The following is an 11,698-nucleotide window of genomic DNA, read 5'->3' on the forward strand; positions in this document are numbered from 1 at the left end:
TGGATTAAAAATGGGATGCCATTAAAGTTCATGTGCATGTAAAGGTAGGCGTCCTAAAACATTTGGCAATATAGTGTAGATTGTAGTTTCAAGGAAGAAAATTGCTAAAGACTTTTTTTTGTTGTTGTAGAATATCAGTTCAATTGTAGAATTAGAATTAAATCTTAACTATAAACTTAAAACCACTGTCTAATTTTTGGAGATAATCTGTAGTACTTTTACAGTTTTAAAGTAGTAAATGCAGTCCCTATACCATAAAAAAATAAATTTTTCACTTTCAATAATTTCAATATATTTACATTTAGGATGTTTGTAGCATCACAAAACAAGAAAAACAACCCTGAAGGCTAAGAGTAAAAAGCTTTTATCGGTGCTCCATCAAAACTGTACAAAAACCATCCGACTTTTGCATAATTCATACTCACATGCAAGATAATGTTGTCGGCACTGACTCATTATGCCGGGAACATTTTCTTGTAGTTATGATATCCAGGTATCACCTTATTACCATGTTGAAGGCAAGATGACAATGAACGTTTATTATATTTTTCCCACAAACATGCAGTGAAATTGGACCATGATTGTACACCATTATAGTGGCTCCATTCATGTTTTCATGCTACAAGACCCTTTTACTTTCCTACCATGTTTTTCTCTGACACAGAATGAGAGAAAACAAATTAAAATGTGTGATGTGTATAAAAAAACACAATGTGCTTTGGTGGGTTTCACAGCAAAACTCCAGCAGCTATTTGAATAATCGCAGTGTATAATTTATCACAGGATTTCCAAGAAGAAGAAAAAAGTAACATTTTAACAGTTAAAATGCTCTGAATGAAACAGGGAGGTTCTATATTTTCCAAACACTGTCATACCTGTAAAATAAGGTCAGAGGATGTCACCAGACAAGCCTTATATTGAAGGAGGACAGGAGAGCATGGGTTTGTTCACTCAAGAGAGGAAGGCTCAGCTGTGCTCCAAAAGCTTCACAATTCAGCAGTATGAAAATCAAGGCACTGATTCTCTTCCTGTCAGCAATGATCTGTCAGTCCACAGCTACGAGAGCACCGTTCACTGACATGGATACACCTGAGCCCATACCAGGTAAGGGGATGTATTGCTATCCAAATACATGATTGATGTTTTTTAAAGAGTGCACTGAAAATGATATCTTACTTTACAGACTCCAAGCAGACCTATCTCTCAATGGAGCGGAGGCAATTTGACGAGCCCAACGCTTCGGACGACGGAAGCCTTTGCTTTTTCATCCAAGAAAAGGATGAATCTAGTAAGATTTCCTGCAAACATCGATTAACACGCAGTAAATTCAACTACAATCCGTTTGGGCTGCGTTTTGGGAAGCGAGACAAAGCGACAACTACTGACTCTGGCAGACCCAACCACAAGCACCTGCTACCAATGATGCTTTTTTACCTGAGAAAACAATTAGAAACTTCGTGAAAATCACTCTTCATCAGATGGAAGGATGTGGTTTGCTTGGTTGAAAACTGTAGGTAATTATTTCAGGCAGGCTTTGCCTGTTATGCTTTTTTATTTCTTAATCATGGGATTTTATGGCGCACTTGTTTCATTGAGTTATTGTATTTGTGCAATAAACGTTTTATATTGTTCGATGGCTTTTGAATGATAATTGTGGTCAAAGCGCAAATAATGGGGGTGGAGAACCCGATTTAAGAATGTAAAATTAACTTCCGAGTTTCTCATTTCATTTGATAAGAGAACTACTTGCGTATTTTCGCCTGAAGGTAAAAGCTGTTATAGCACCTTTGTTCATTTCAGGATAGAACATTGACAAAATAATAACTTTCACATTATGCTGCAAGTGTCCCAAATACTAGACAATAAGTTTCATCTTTAAAACAAGTCATTGTATAAATCGGACACATTTTTGAAAATTAAGTTATACAGCTTATTTTTATTTAAATATAAGGTTACCACATGAAGGTGCTAAATACTTGCATAAGTAAGACCACAAAACAGCCCAGGCAGATTTTTATAGTTTCATTATTTTATTAACTTCATCTTACACAACACTTACAAAATAATTCAGAATGAATACATTTGTATCTACCTCACTTCAGTCCCTTCTCCTCTTGACTTAAACAGCGACAGAATGTTCCCTAATGATCTCACTAAATTATGACCAGACAGGAGAGGTGTTGGGTCTTTCTTCATTTCCAACATCTTCAAAGATGTCCCCCTTTGATCATTCTCTTTAGAAGAAACATTTCATATTTTAGATTATTCCTACATTAGCCACCATGAAAAAGATACATCAAAGCAACCATATCCAAAAGCAAGTGAGAAGAAAGGTCTGACAGAGTGAGTGTGTAAAGATACTGAAGGAGTGTGAACGGTGAAGGGGTGCGTGGCATCCCACAGTTGATCTACAGGTCCTTTAGGTCTTTTTGGATGCCCCACAGAGTGTCGCCGCTCTTCTTCAGCTGAGCGATTTCGTCGTCGGTCAGTGTCATGTTAATGACGCTGCCCACACCGCTGTTGTTGAGCACACAGGGCAGACTCAGGTACACCTCCTCGCCGATTCCATACATGCCCTGCAGAAGACATAAGCAACACGTGAAGTGATCACTTAATTATAATAGCAAAAGGACTTTGATTCATTCTGTACATGATAAATAGTGTAAACTCCGCTCACCTTCACCATGGTGGAGACAGGGTGGACCCGGTTTAGGTTCTTCACCAGGGTCTCGGTCAGGTCAGCCACACTGAGGCCAATGGCCCAGTTAGTGTATCCCTTCAGCCTGATCACTTCATATGCACTAAAAGAAGATAGGAGCAACTAATTAATTGTGGATATTTATTTATTTTTTAATCATCGTTTAGTTATGTCAAACCTCACATTGTCTGTCTTTTTTCACATAAGAGGATCTTGAAACCAAGGACTTGAAAACTGCTCTTCTTTTTGGGTGTCAAAATACTAATTAAATAGAATAGTATATAGGTTTAATCAAACATTCAAATTATGTCGTAAATGACGAGCGTTTCCGCTTCTTCCGGTCAAGCGTATGTGTTTTATCATATTAGATACATTTGAGTCATGTTATAATGCTACTGTGCGTTTGCTTGGTGGCTACTATGCGACACTTGAACACTGCAGTAAGCTAGATTGATATTAGGCATGGTAAAACATGGTACGAGATTTAAACAATAAGACTAACTGTGCTGAGCTATATAACAATGATTTGTTTTCTGTCGATGAATGCATCCAGGTGCTCACCGGTCTAATAAAACACATATATTAAGTGTGTTTCCATGGTTTCTGCAAAATAAAACCGGAAATCGAGGGCAATGCGGGTATGATGTCATTAATAGGCAACGCACATACACGGTCTGTGTGAAATTACTTATTTCTCTGGATTTAAACATTCTTGGAAGCATTTGGCATAATGTAAGTACACAAGTCAACAAAATATAACACTGTTCTAGTGTTTTTTGGATATTTTAATCCCAAAAATGTACATGCTGTTCCCCTTAATTATTGGAGTTTCACAGATTGTCACTATGAACTGTTGTGAAGAAAATTACAATTTATTTTGTTAACACAACCTGTATATGGGTGTCAAACATTAAAATTCTGGCTGAAAACTATTTTATGATTTATGAAAATATTAACTATAATTCACCTTCTCAGCACCATTGTAGTTAACTAAAATGTAGTAATCTATGTTACCAAGTGTATACCCTAGCAGTCATATAAGAGAGCCCCCGAAACAAGATGTCCCCTACCTGTCCACAACCATCTTGTGAGCGTCCTTCCAGTTCTCTGTGTCTTTATCAGTGCCAATGTCAGGGTTGAGTTTCTGCAGGCTAACTCCTGCCACATTCGTTCCGCTCCATACAGGCACTGTTAAACAAAAGAACAGCAACTTTAAAAGTTAAATATGTTGCAATTGACTGAAATCGTGTCACATCATGCAGCACATTTTATTCTTTCTGCCAGCCCTTCATCCTACCCCCTCTGGTTACTCCCCCCCTCACCGCTGGTGTCTCCATGCTCTCCCAGGATGTAGCCGTTAAAGCTGCTGGAGTGGACGCCCAGTTTCTCCGCCATGATGTGGCGGAAGCGGGCGGTGTCCAGGTTGGTCCCGCTACCAATGACACGGTGCTTTGGCAGGCCACTCAGCTTCCAGGTCACATAGGTCAGAACATCCACTGCATGTACACAGACAACCATGGTTACTACAAATGCACTACAGGAATAAGTGCTGTACAGCAAAACATTCAAAATTGTTTGCTCACCTGGATTAGACACCACAATGAGGATGCAGTCAGGGCTGTATTTGACAATCTGAGGGATGATGTGTTTGAAGATGTTGACGTTCCTCTGCACCAGGTTCAGTCTGCTCTCACCCTCCTGTTGACGCACTCCGGCCGTGACCACCACGATACGAGAGTTAGCGGTCACGGAGTAGTCTATCAATAAAATGAAGAACAAAAATACAACTTCAGACACTACTACCAAAGACAAGTAATTTCATTCGGCGACCATCTTTGAAACGCCTCGTGAAAGTGCAGCTCCTATCTCTTTGAACGGGGAAAACATCAAATTCTCCAAAACTGTTCGCCAAGCTTACGATTAAATTTCATACTTGAAATCACCAATGAAATCTGACAACAGCCATCTCATAAATTGGGTTTCTAAATGTTTGAATCATGACAAAAAAAAAGCCTGCACAAAGCTAATGTGCAGTCCTAAATGCGCGTCTCAGAACACTTTCTATAGCAACCAGTGCTTTTTAAGAGCTGCAGTGAGGTGATGACTTTACTAATCAACAATTGGCTCTTTCATTTAGAAGGCGGGGCTTATTCACCATATTGGGCATTGTACTCTCCCATTTACAAGTAATCAGTCTTCATATACATATACATTTTTTTTTTTTTTATATATAGTCTTTGCTACTACTAAAATAAACTTTATATATACACACAACCTAAAATAATCTGATCATTTAAACAGAGTCATGCCCATGGAAGTGTATCCCACCTTTGTCAGCCACAATCTTAGGAGTCTTCAGGAAAAGGCTGCCATGTTGCAAATCCAACATCTCTCCCTTCAGTCTATCCTCCACAACATCCACCAGAGCCAGTTCATCTGTAAGCTCCTACAAGACAGGAAACAAACATTGACACAATCTATGTATTGAGGTGCAGTCACATTTTGCAGCAAAAAAAGGCTCATTGTCTATAGCAGCGTTGCTCCAACCCTGGTCCTGTGGACTACTAACTACTAATAAAACAAACCTGATTCAACTCATCAGCTCATTAGTAGAGAGTAGAGTATGTTCAAGATAAAACTTGTCATTACTACTGGATCTGCCAGTTTGCTACGTTTCCAATAACTATTAAACTGCAAGCAGAAACTATGCAAAAGCGGGCACACTTCCTGGGCACTGGTGTCCAAATTCACTCACTCCTTCAAGTGGACTATATTGGTGGAGTAATGTAGGGAATAGTGAATGAGGGTATAGAGGGCGATTTCAAACAGAAATATATGGGTCAGACAAGGGAGACTTGCAAAATGTGCACTGTTGGTGTGCCTCCAGGAACAGGGTTAGGAAACAATGGTCTATAGTGTAGCTCATGCAAAAGTCCCAATTGCATTGATTCATAATGAAACGACTGGATTTCACCAGTAAAATTTCATCTGGAAACAGTAAGTGTGACCAAATACATATTCAAGGAATTAATGTCATCAAAATTCAAAGTAAAAACTTGCTTATTACATGGAGTCATTCATTGGTGATTAAGATGAGGCTCTCTTACCCGGAGCAGGATACTGACAGCGCACGCCATGCCAACCTGTCCCACACCAACAATGGTGACTTTGTTCCTGGGGGGCTCAGCGGGACCGCTGGCCAAAGGAGTGATCAGCTTCTCCAATACTGAAGCCATGATCCCGCTAGAAGAACAGGACAGATCATGTTCACAATGCAAACAAGTGTGCCATTAATAATAGAAATAATAGAGTTAATTATTATTTTTTTTAAAGACCGGAAGCTGTGGTGAAAATGTTAACTGGGTTAAGGTTTCAGATAATTTGACATTGTCAGGCATTAAAGCTGGGTTAAGGTAACAAGGTCACCCTCACTGCGTAACCATTACTCCATCCTGAGTAAATTACCCATATCCCGAGTTGCAACCTGCAGAGGCCCACTCTATAATAAAATGAGCCACTAGAGCCAAGTCACTCTGCCCCCATTTGCCAAATCTAGACAAACTGAAGGAGTTTTTCTACACAGTGAAAGATTAATTAGGCAGTGCGTGTCCATTTTAGTCAATTAACAATTTGTCCAAGACAAAACCCCCCAAAAAACCACATCTGATATAAACTATATTATTAATAGTTCGCCTTCTCTAGGAAGATTATGTGCATTATACAAATGAAAATTTAGGCAGTTAGAATTCCAGTCATTAAGTTTATTACAATTGACTAGCCAAACCTGTAATACACCACTGCACTGGCTTATGAGCATGCAAACTCTGACAAGCGCACACACAGAGAGCTCAATTGTGACACTAATCCTCAATGGGCTCATGATGATTATGTTAGACGTTAGATATTATCTAGAAAATTTTAGATATTGCCATCATAAAAGGTCTAATTGCACTCCTTCAATGGTCAAAGCCAGCATAACATGCAGTCAAGTGCCTTATCTCTAAACCTTATCTTGAAATGTTGCTACTAACATAACTACCGTTTTATGAACTGATATTGGTGTGAATTCCATGAACCCCAAACAGTACTACGGACTACTCTCTGCTAAACCACATTCATGAATTTATACCCGATTAAAATCAAAATGGTATTAGTGGGCTTTAAGAAAGTTGTGTGTAAAAATTGAAAAACCAAATCAGAGCGGTTTACAAAAGGTTTGACTCTTGGTGGGTAGTGTGTATAAAAATACAACAATGAAATGCTATGTGGTACAATAATTAATGAATTAGTTAAATGAACCAAAATGCTGTGGAAATAATTAATTTATATAACATTTAACAACTTTAATACGTATAATTAAAAATACTCTTATGTACTAAATACATTATTTAAAGCTAAAATCATCATGTATCAAAATAATTTACTCGTTAAATACTGGTGTACACATTAGAAAATTAGAATTGTTCTAAAATAGGTTACTTGGTTTTTGAACTTAATTCATCGCTCATAAAACCCTATTATGACGCAATCGTCCTTATCACGTCCTTGATGATTCGGATTCAGCATTTGCGTGAGAAAAACATTAAATTGTAAAATCAGGATGGCAATCGATCCACTGTTATTTTAAGCGTCTCGAGTTCATCATATACATTCGTAGCTAGGCCTGCCTCCATCAGATGATTCTAACCAAGGCCAAATTCGCGTTCAGCGTGCACTTGATTCCTCCATGTTCACGCGTGCACCACACACACAGAGACACAGACACAAACAAACAAACGTCCTTTTGCTGCTCGTCTATCAATTCTGTTTGGAAACACGATTGTTACTTCCCTTTTAACGCAACAAAATGCTTTAAACTTCAAGAGGTGTCGGACGGAAGTGTTGCAAACATTAGAGCGCCGATTTATTCAATGTCAACGACTCTGGTTAATTCGCACCATGACGACGGTGCTTGTTTAACAATGCTATTCGAGATAAGTTATTTAGATGAGGTATATGCGAAGCAATAAAACAGTCATTCAAACCATATACATACATGTGTTGCAGGAATGTTAAATAAGTATCCTTAGCTGCAGGAAGGGCAGAGAGAGCTGCTGAGCACCGGTGAGAGTGAGAGAGCGTGGATGCGTGGTCGCGTGACTCGTGGAGGAGCAGAATTTGAGCGTGCGGCGCTACGCAGACAGCGTATGACCTACTGTCACAAGTGAACGCGATGCCCTTACTGATATGAGGAATATGAGGACGACAGACCGGCCCACTTTCCCCTTGGTGGACTATGCCAAGGATTTATCTGTTGTCATAAATATACTTCCTCTCCACTGACCTTGCACCTCAATGGAATTTGTATTAATGCATTATTTGTCAATAATGCCACATTAAAATCGTGTTCCAATCATCACTATGCAAAGTTAAATATTACAATTAAAACTGCATTTTGCAGCTTTCATTGGAATATATGGGATTGTTGGTCGCCCAATGGAGTCGATGAAACTGCATGGGTGGGGTTGTGTCTTATGCAACCAGGGCCTGCGAAGGTTTTGAACTGCCTAAACACATCCAGATGCATGTAACCTAATGAGTGAAGCAAACATTAGGCTACACTCTGTTAAAAATCAAGAAAATTGAATTGGCTACGTTACTTAAAGTGGGCATAGATTCCCTCAATTTTGAAATAAAATAATGTATCTCAAATGGCAGATAGATAGATAGATAGATAGATAGATAGATTAGATAGATAGATAGATAGATAGATAGATAGATAGATAGATAGATAGATAGATAGATAGATAGATAGATAAATAGATAGATAGATAGATAGATAGATAGATAGATAGATAGATAGATAGATAGATAGATAGATAGATAGATAGATAGATAGATAGATAGATAGATAGATAGATAGATAGATGTGTTTTTGTTATGGCACCTCGGCAACAGCAACACATTTCTCATGATCAAACCATAGACAGTAAAAGAAAGGATCAAACAATACTTTCTAAAATCCTAAATGGGAACCAATGAGGCCTCTGTTCCACCCACTGGCTCATCCAATAAGAGCATTCATCAGTCAGTGACATCAGAGCAGCATTCAGGGCACTGCCATTCTATGTTATTAAAAGCTTAGAGAAAGAAAGAATGTTTGTTTACATCAAATAAGGAATTAGAGATTAAATATAATAAATGGATGATGAAAAAAGAAACAGAAGAGCAAGAAGAGAAGAGGAGCTGTGCATGTGTGTGTTAGGGGGGATTATGGGACACCTTGCTGTCTAGTTGGTGCTGGGTTCTGTGGAAAGATTGCGTAATATGCTGTGTGTATTACATAACCATCTGTGCCCCTCTAGATATTGCCATCCTGACGGCAACTTATGGAGTTCTATAGATGGTTACTGGAAATGTCAAATTCTTTCATTATTATTATTGAGTAAATGATGACAGAATTTTCATGCGTTTACTATTTCATGTATGTGTTTACTCAAGCCCTTATCAAGCTGCAAAAGAACACTTAACCATGCTTAACTCGCATGTTTATCTAAATTATATGTGTCAATCCTGCTAAATTTAGAATTTTTCATCTAAAAATGGCACTTTGTAAATACTGAAATACAAATACAACTTGGCTCATGTCATTGAAATGAGTTACTTATCAGATGGCGGTTGAGAAATGCAATTTATTTATCTATTGCCATGGCTGTCTAAATACTGAAGTAGCTGTACATAACAGGTTTGTGCCTCTTTGGCATAGTTCGCCTCATATATTCCCACCAATCAGTGAGCATATATCTACCGCCCATCAAACCAGTGGCCAATCACTGGCCTGTAAAAGGCAGCACAAGAGAGTCTGTTGTTTATGAGGGAAATGAGGGCAGCTGGAACATGGAAAATGCACAGGATTTTGTCCATAGTTATCTCTGCCTATGAGTCAGCAAAACTTTTATTAGTATGTGAAACATTTATTTATTAGTATAGGTAGTTTTATATCAGTTATATGTACTATATATATATACATTTTATTATATTATACAGTATCTTTATTCTGCTTCTAGGCTCTTCAGTCCCTCTCATGGAATATTACAGAGGCTGCCAAATCTTTGGTTATTAATGAACCCATGTGACCCGGCATGCTATTTCAGACTGACCTTTATGAGACAAGGGCAGCAAAAATAGAGGGAGACAGACACATTAGCACACACTCACATGCACAAATACATAGGGCATGGTATTTGCCCACACACTATTCTCACTTCAGGTTTTCTTTTGGCCGAAATGTTCTTCCTTTACTACCCAACTTTTATAAATGTATGAAAACAGTACCAAATCTTTATGTTTGTCAAATATTAAGCAATAACTAAAGGTAAAGCAAAGCCTGAGTAAGGATAGATCTCAGTATTTACTGAATGTAATTTTCACTTTTGAGTTTGCCAAATGCATAAATATAATGAAATGTAAGTGCAGATTATGCAATATGATCCAGCATATTTATCAGAGATTTGAACAAAACAGGATTTCTATCGGTGCTTTTTTAGTATCATTGAAATATTTTAAATGAGTTTTTACTTTTATATTTTCCATTTTAGCTAAAGTTAGTAATTTTCTTTGTTTTGTAATTCACTTTTATTTAGGTTTTAGTTATTTTAGTGCATCAACACTGAAAAAAATGATTCTGGCCCGATTAAATTAAGCATAATTAATTTGTGCTCGTTTAAATAATTTAAATTTAGTTTTATGATTTTAATAAAAAAACAATGAATTGGTTTTATGGGAATTGCATATGTTTTTGTTTAAATTGAGATAAAATAAATTGATTGCGACCACTTACGATAATTTTTTTTTAGTAAATTCAACAAATCATTTTTTTCAGTGAAGTTAAACTAAATGGAAATAAAAAATGTGGCTTTAATTTCCATAAACGTTTATTTTATTTCATTTTATGTTTTAAAAATATATTTTTTTTACTAACTCGGCCTAATTGAAAGTTTCATCCTGCTGCTTTTTAATTTTTCACAACATGACAAAGTCAGATCTGAAATCAGTCAAATCTAATTGGTGTATTGCACGTGATCACATGAGCTTCACAAACATTTAAATCTCTATGCTCATGTGTTCACCAAAGCGGTAAAAAATAGCCAGCCGGTCTATCCATATTTTGCATTCATGTGGGTTTTGATTTATTTATTCATTCCAGTTTGTATGATTTGTAAAACTAAAGTTCATTTATATACCAAAAGCACAGTGAAATCATGTGCTTTTAACACACTTTTGATGGCTCGATGCTGTATTACTAACTAGGGAGGTGAAGGTGCATGTGGAGCCATTACAGAGTGAATGCATTTGTGGCAAAAAGGTTACAGCGAAATGCAGCTCGGCGTGACCGTTGACCCTCAGCATCAGCGGCTTAGGAAGCAAATCAGAGAGCATTCATTTCTCAGAATTCATCTTCACAGTACTGCCACTGCAAACCACATTACCAAGACAAACCAAATGGGATATAATGACAACAATGGAGCACACAGACACTTACATAAGAACACCCAGTCCTTCCCTCTCAAAAACTCATACGCTCTCACAAAGAAGCCCAAATGCAGGCACACTCTGTGAAGTAAATGACCCCTCTCTGCTTGGTGTTTCTCTGATAGGATTTCTCTCTGAGAGCTCAAAACAGGCTGTATTGAGGTCACAGGTCACCGTTTTCCTGTTGCTTGCATCAAGCTGATGACAATAGGAGAGAGAACGTTCATTGTGACATCACAATGAGACTGTATCAGTTCATCACTCATATAGGCCACTCAAAGCAATTGAGACACTGTGGATACATATATCACTAAAATATTCATAAATGAAACAAAATAAATGCATTCAAATGATATTCCAGAGCACACCATCTTGTGCGCCTTATGTTAGCCGAATCGTAAGTAATGCTAAACTTTCAGTATATATGAATTTAATAACGGCTTCATATGTAATTAGAATCTTTAAAAATGAACAATCATTGTCATATTT

At 37.6% G+C, this 11,698-nt stretch overlaps 2 protein-coding genes across 2 annotated transcripts; one reads left to right on the plus strand and one right to left on the minus strand.

Moving 5' to 3' along the window:
- Window positions 1-1,001: 1,001 nt before the first annotated feature.
- On the plus strand, window positions 1,002-1,461 carry kiss2 (kisspeptin 2; the record flags this gene model as incomplete). The annotated part of the gene is made up of 2 exons (XM_079816869.1): window positions 1,002-1,104; window positions 1,184-1,461. 2 exons carry the CDS (start codon window positions 1,002-1,004, stop codon window positions 1,459-1,461), a joined length of 381 nt encoding a protein of 126 aa, XP_079672995.1.
- A 546-nt stretch (window positions 1,462-2,007) lies between these two features.
- On the minus strand, window positions 2,008-8,127 carry ldhba (lactate dehydrogenase Ba). The gene is made up of 8 exons (XM_079816868.1): window positions 7,734-8,127; window positions 5,806-5,941; window positions 5,027-5,144; window positions 4,282-4,455; window positions 4,021-4,194; window positions 3,769-3,886; window positions 2,678-2,801; window positions 2,008-2,576 (listed from the first exon to the last, which is right to left on the minus strand). Exons 2-8 carry the CDS (start codon window positions 5,932-5,934, stop codon window positions 2,409-2,411), a joined length of 1,005 nt encoding a protein of 334 aa, XP_079672994.1. The 5' UTR covers window positions 5,935-5,941; window positions 7,734-8,127; the 3' UTR covers window positions 2,008-2,408.
- Between the last annotated feature and the right edge of the window lie 3,571 nt (window positions 8,128-11,698).

This window comes from Gobio gobio (genome assembly GCF_949357685.1).
Source record: "Gobio gobio genome assembly, chromosome: 5".
Lineage (NCBI taxonomy): Eukaryota > Metazoa > Chordata > Actinopteri > Cypriniformes > Gobionidae > Gobio > Gobio gobio.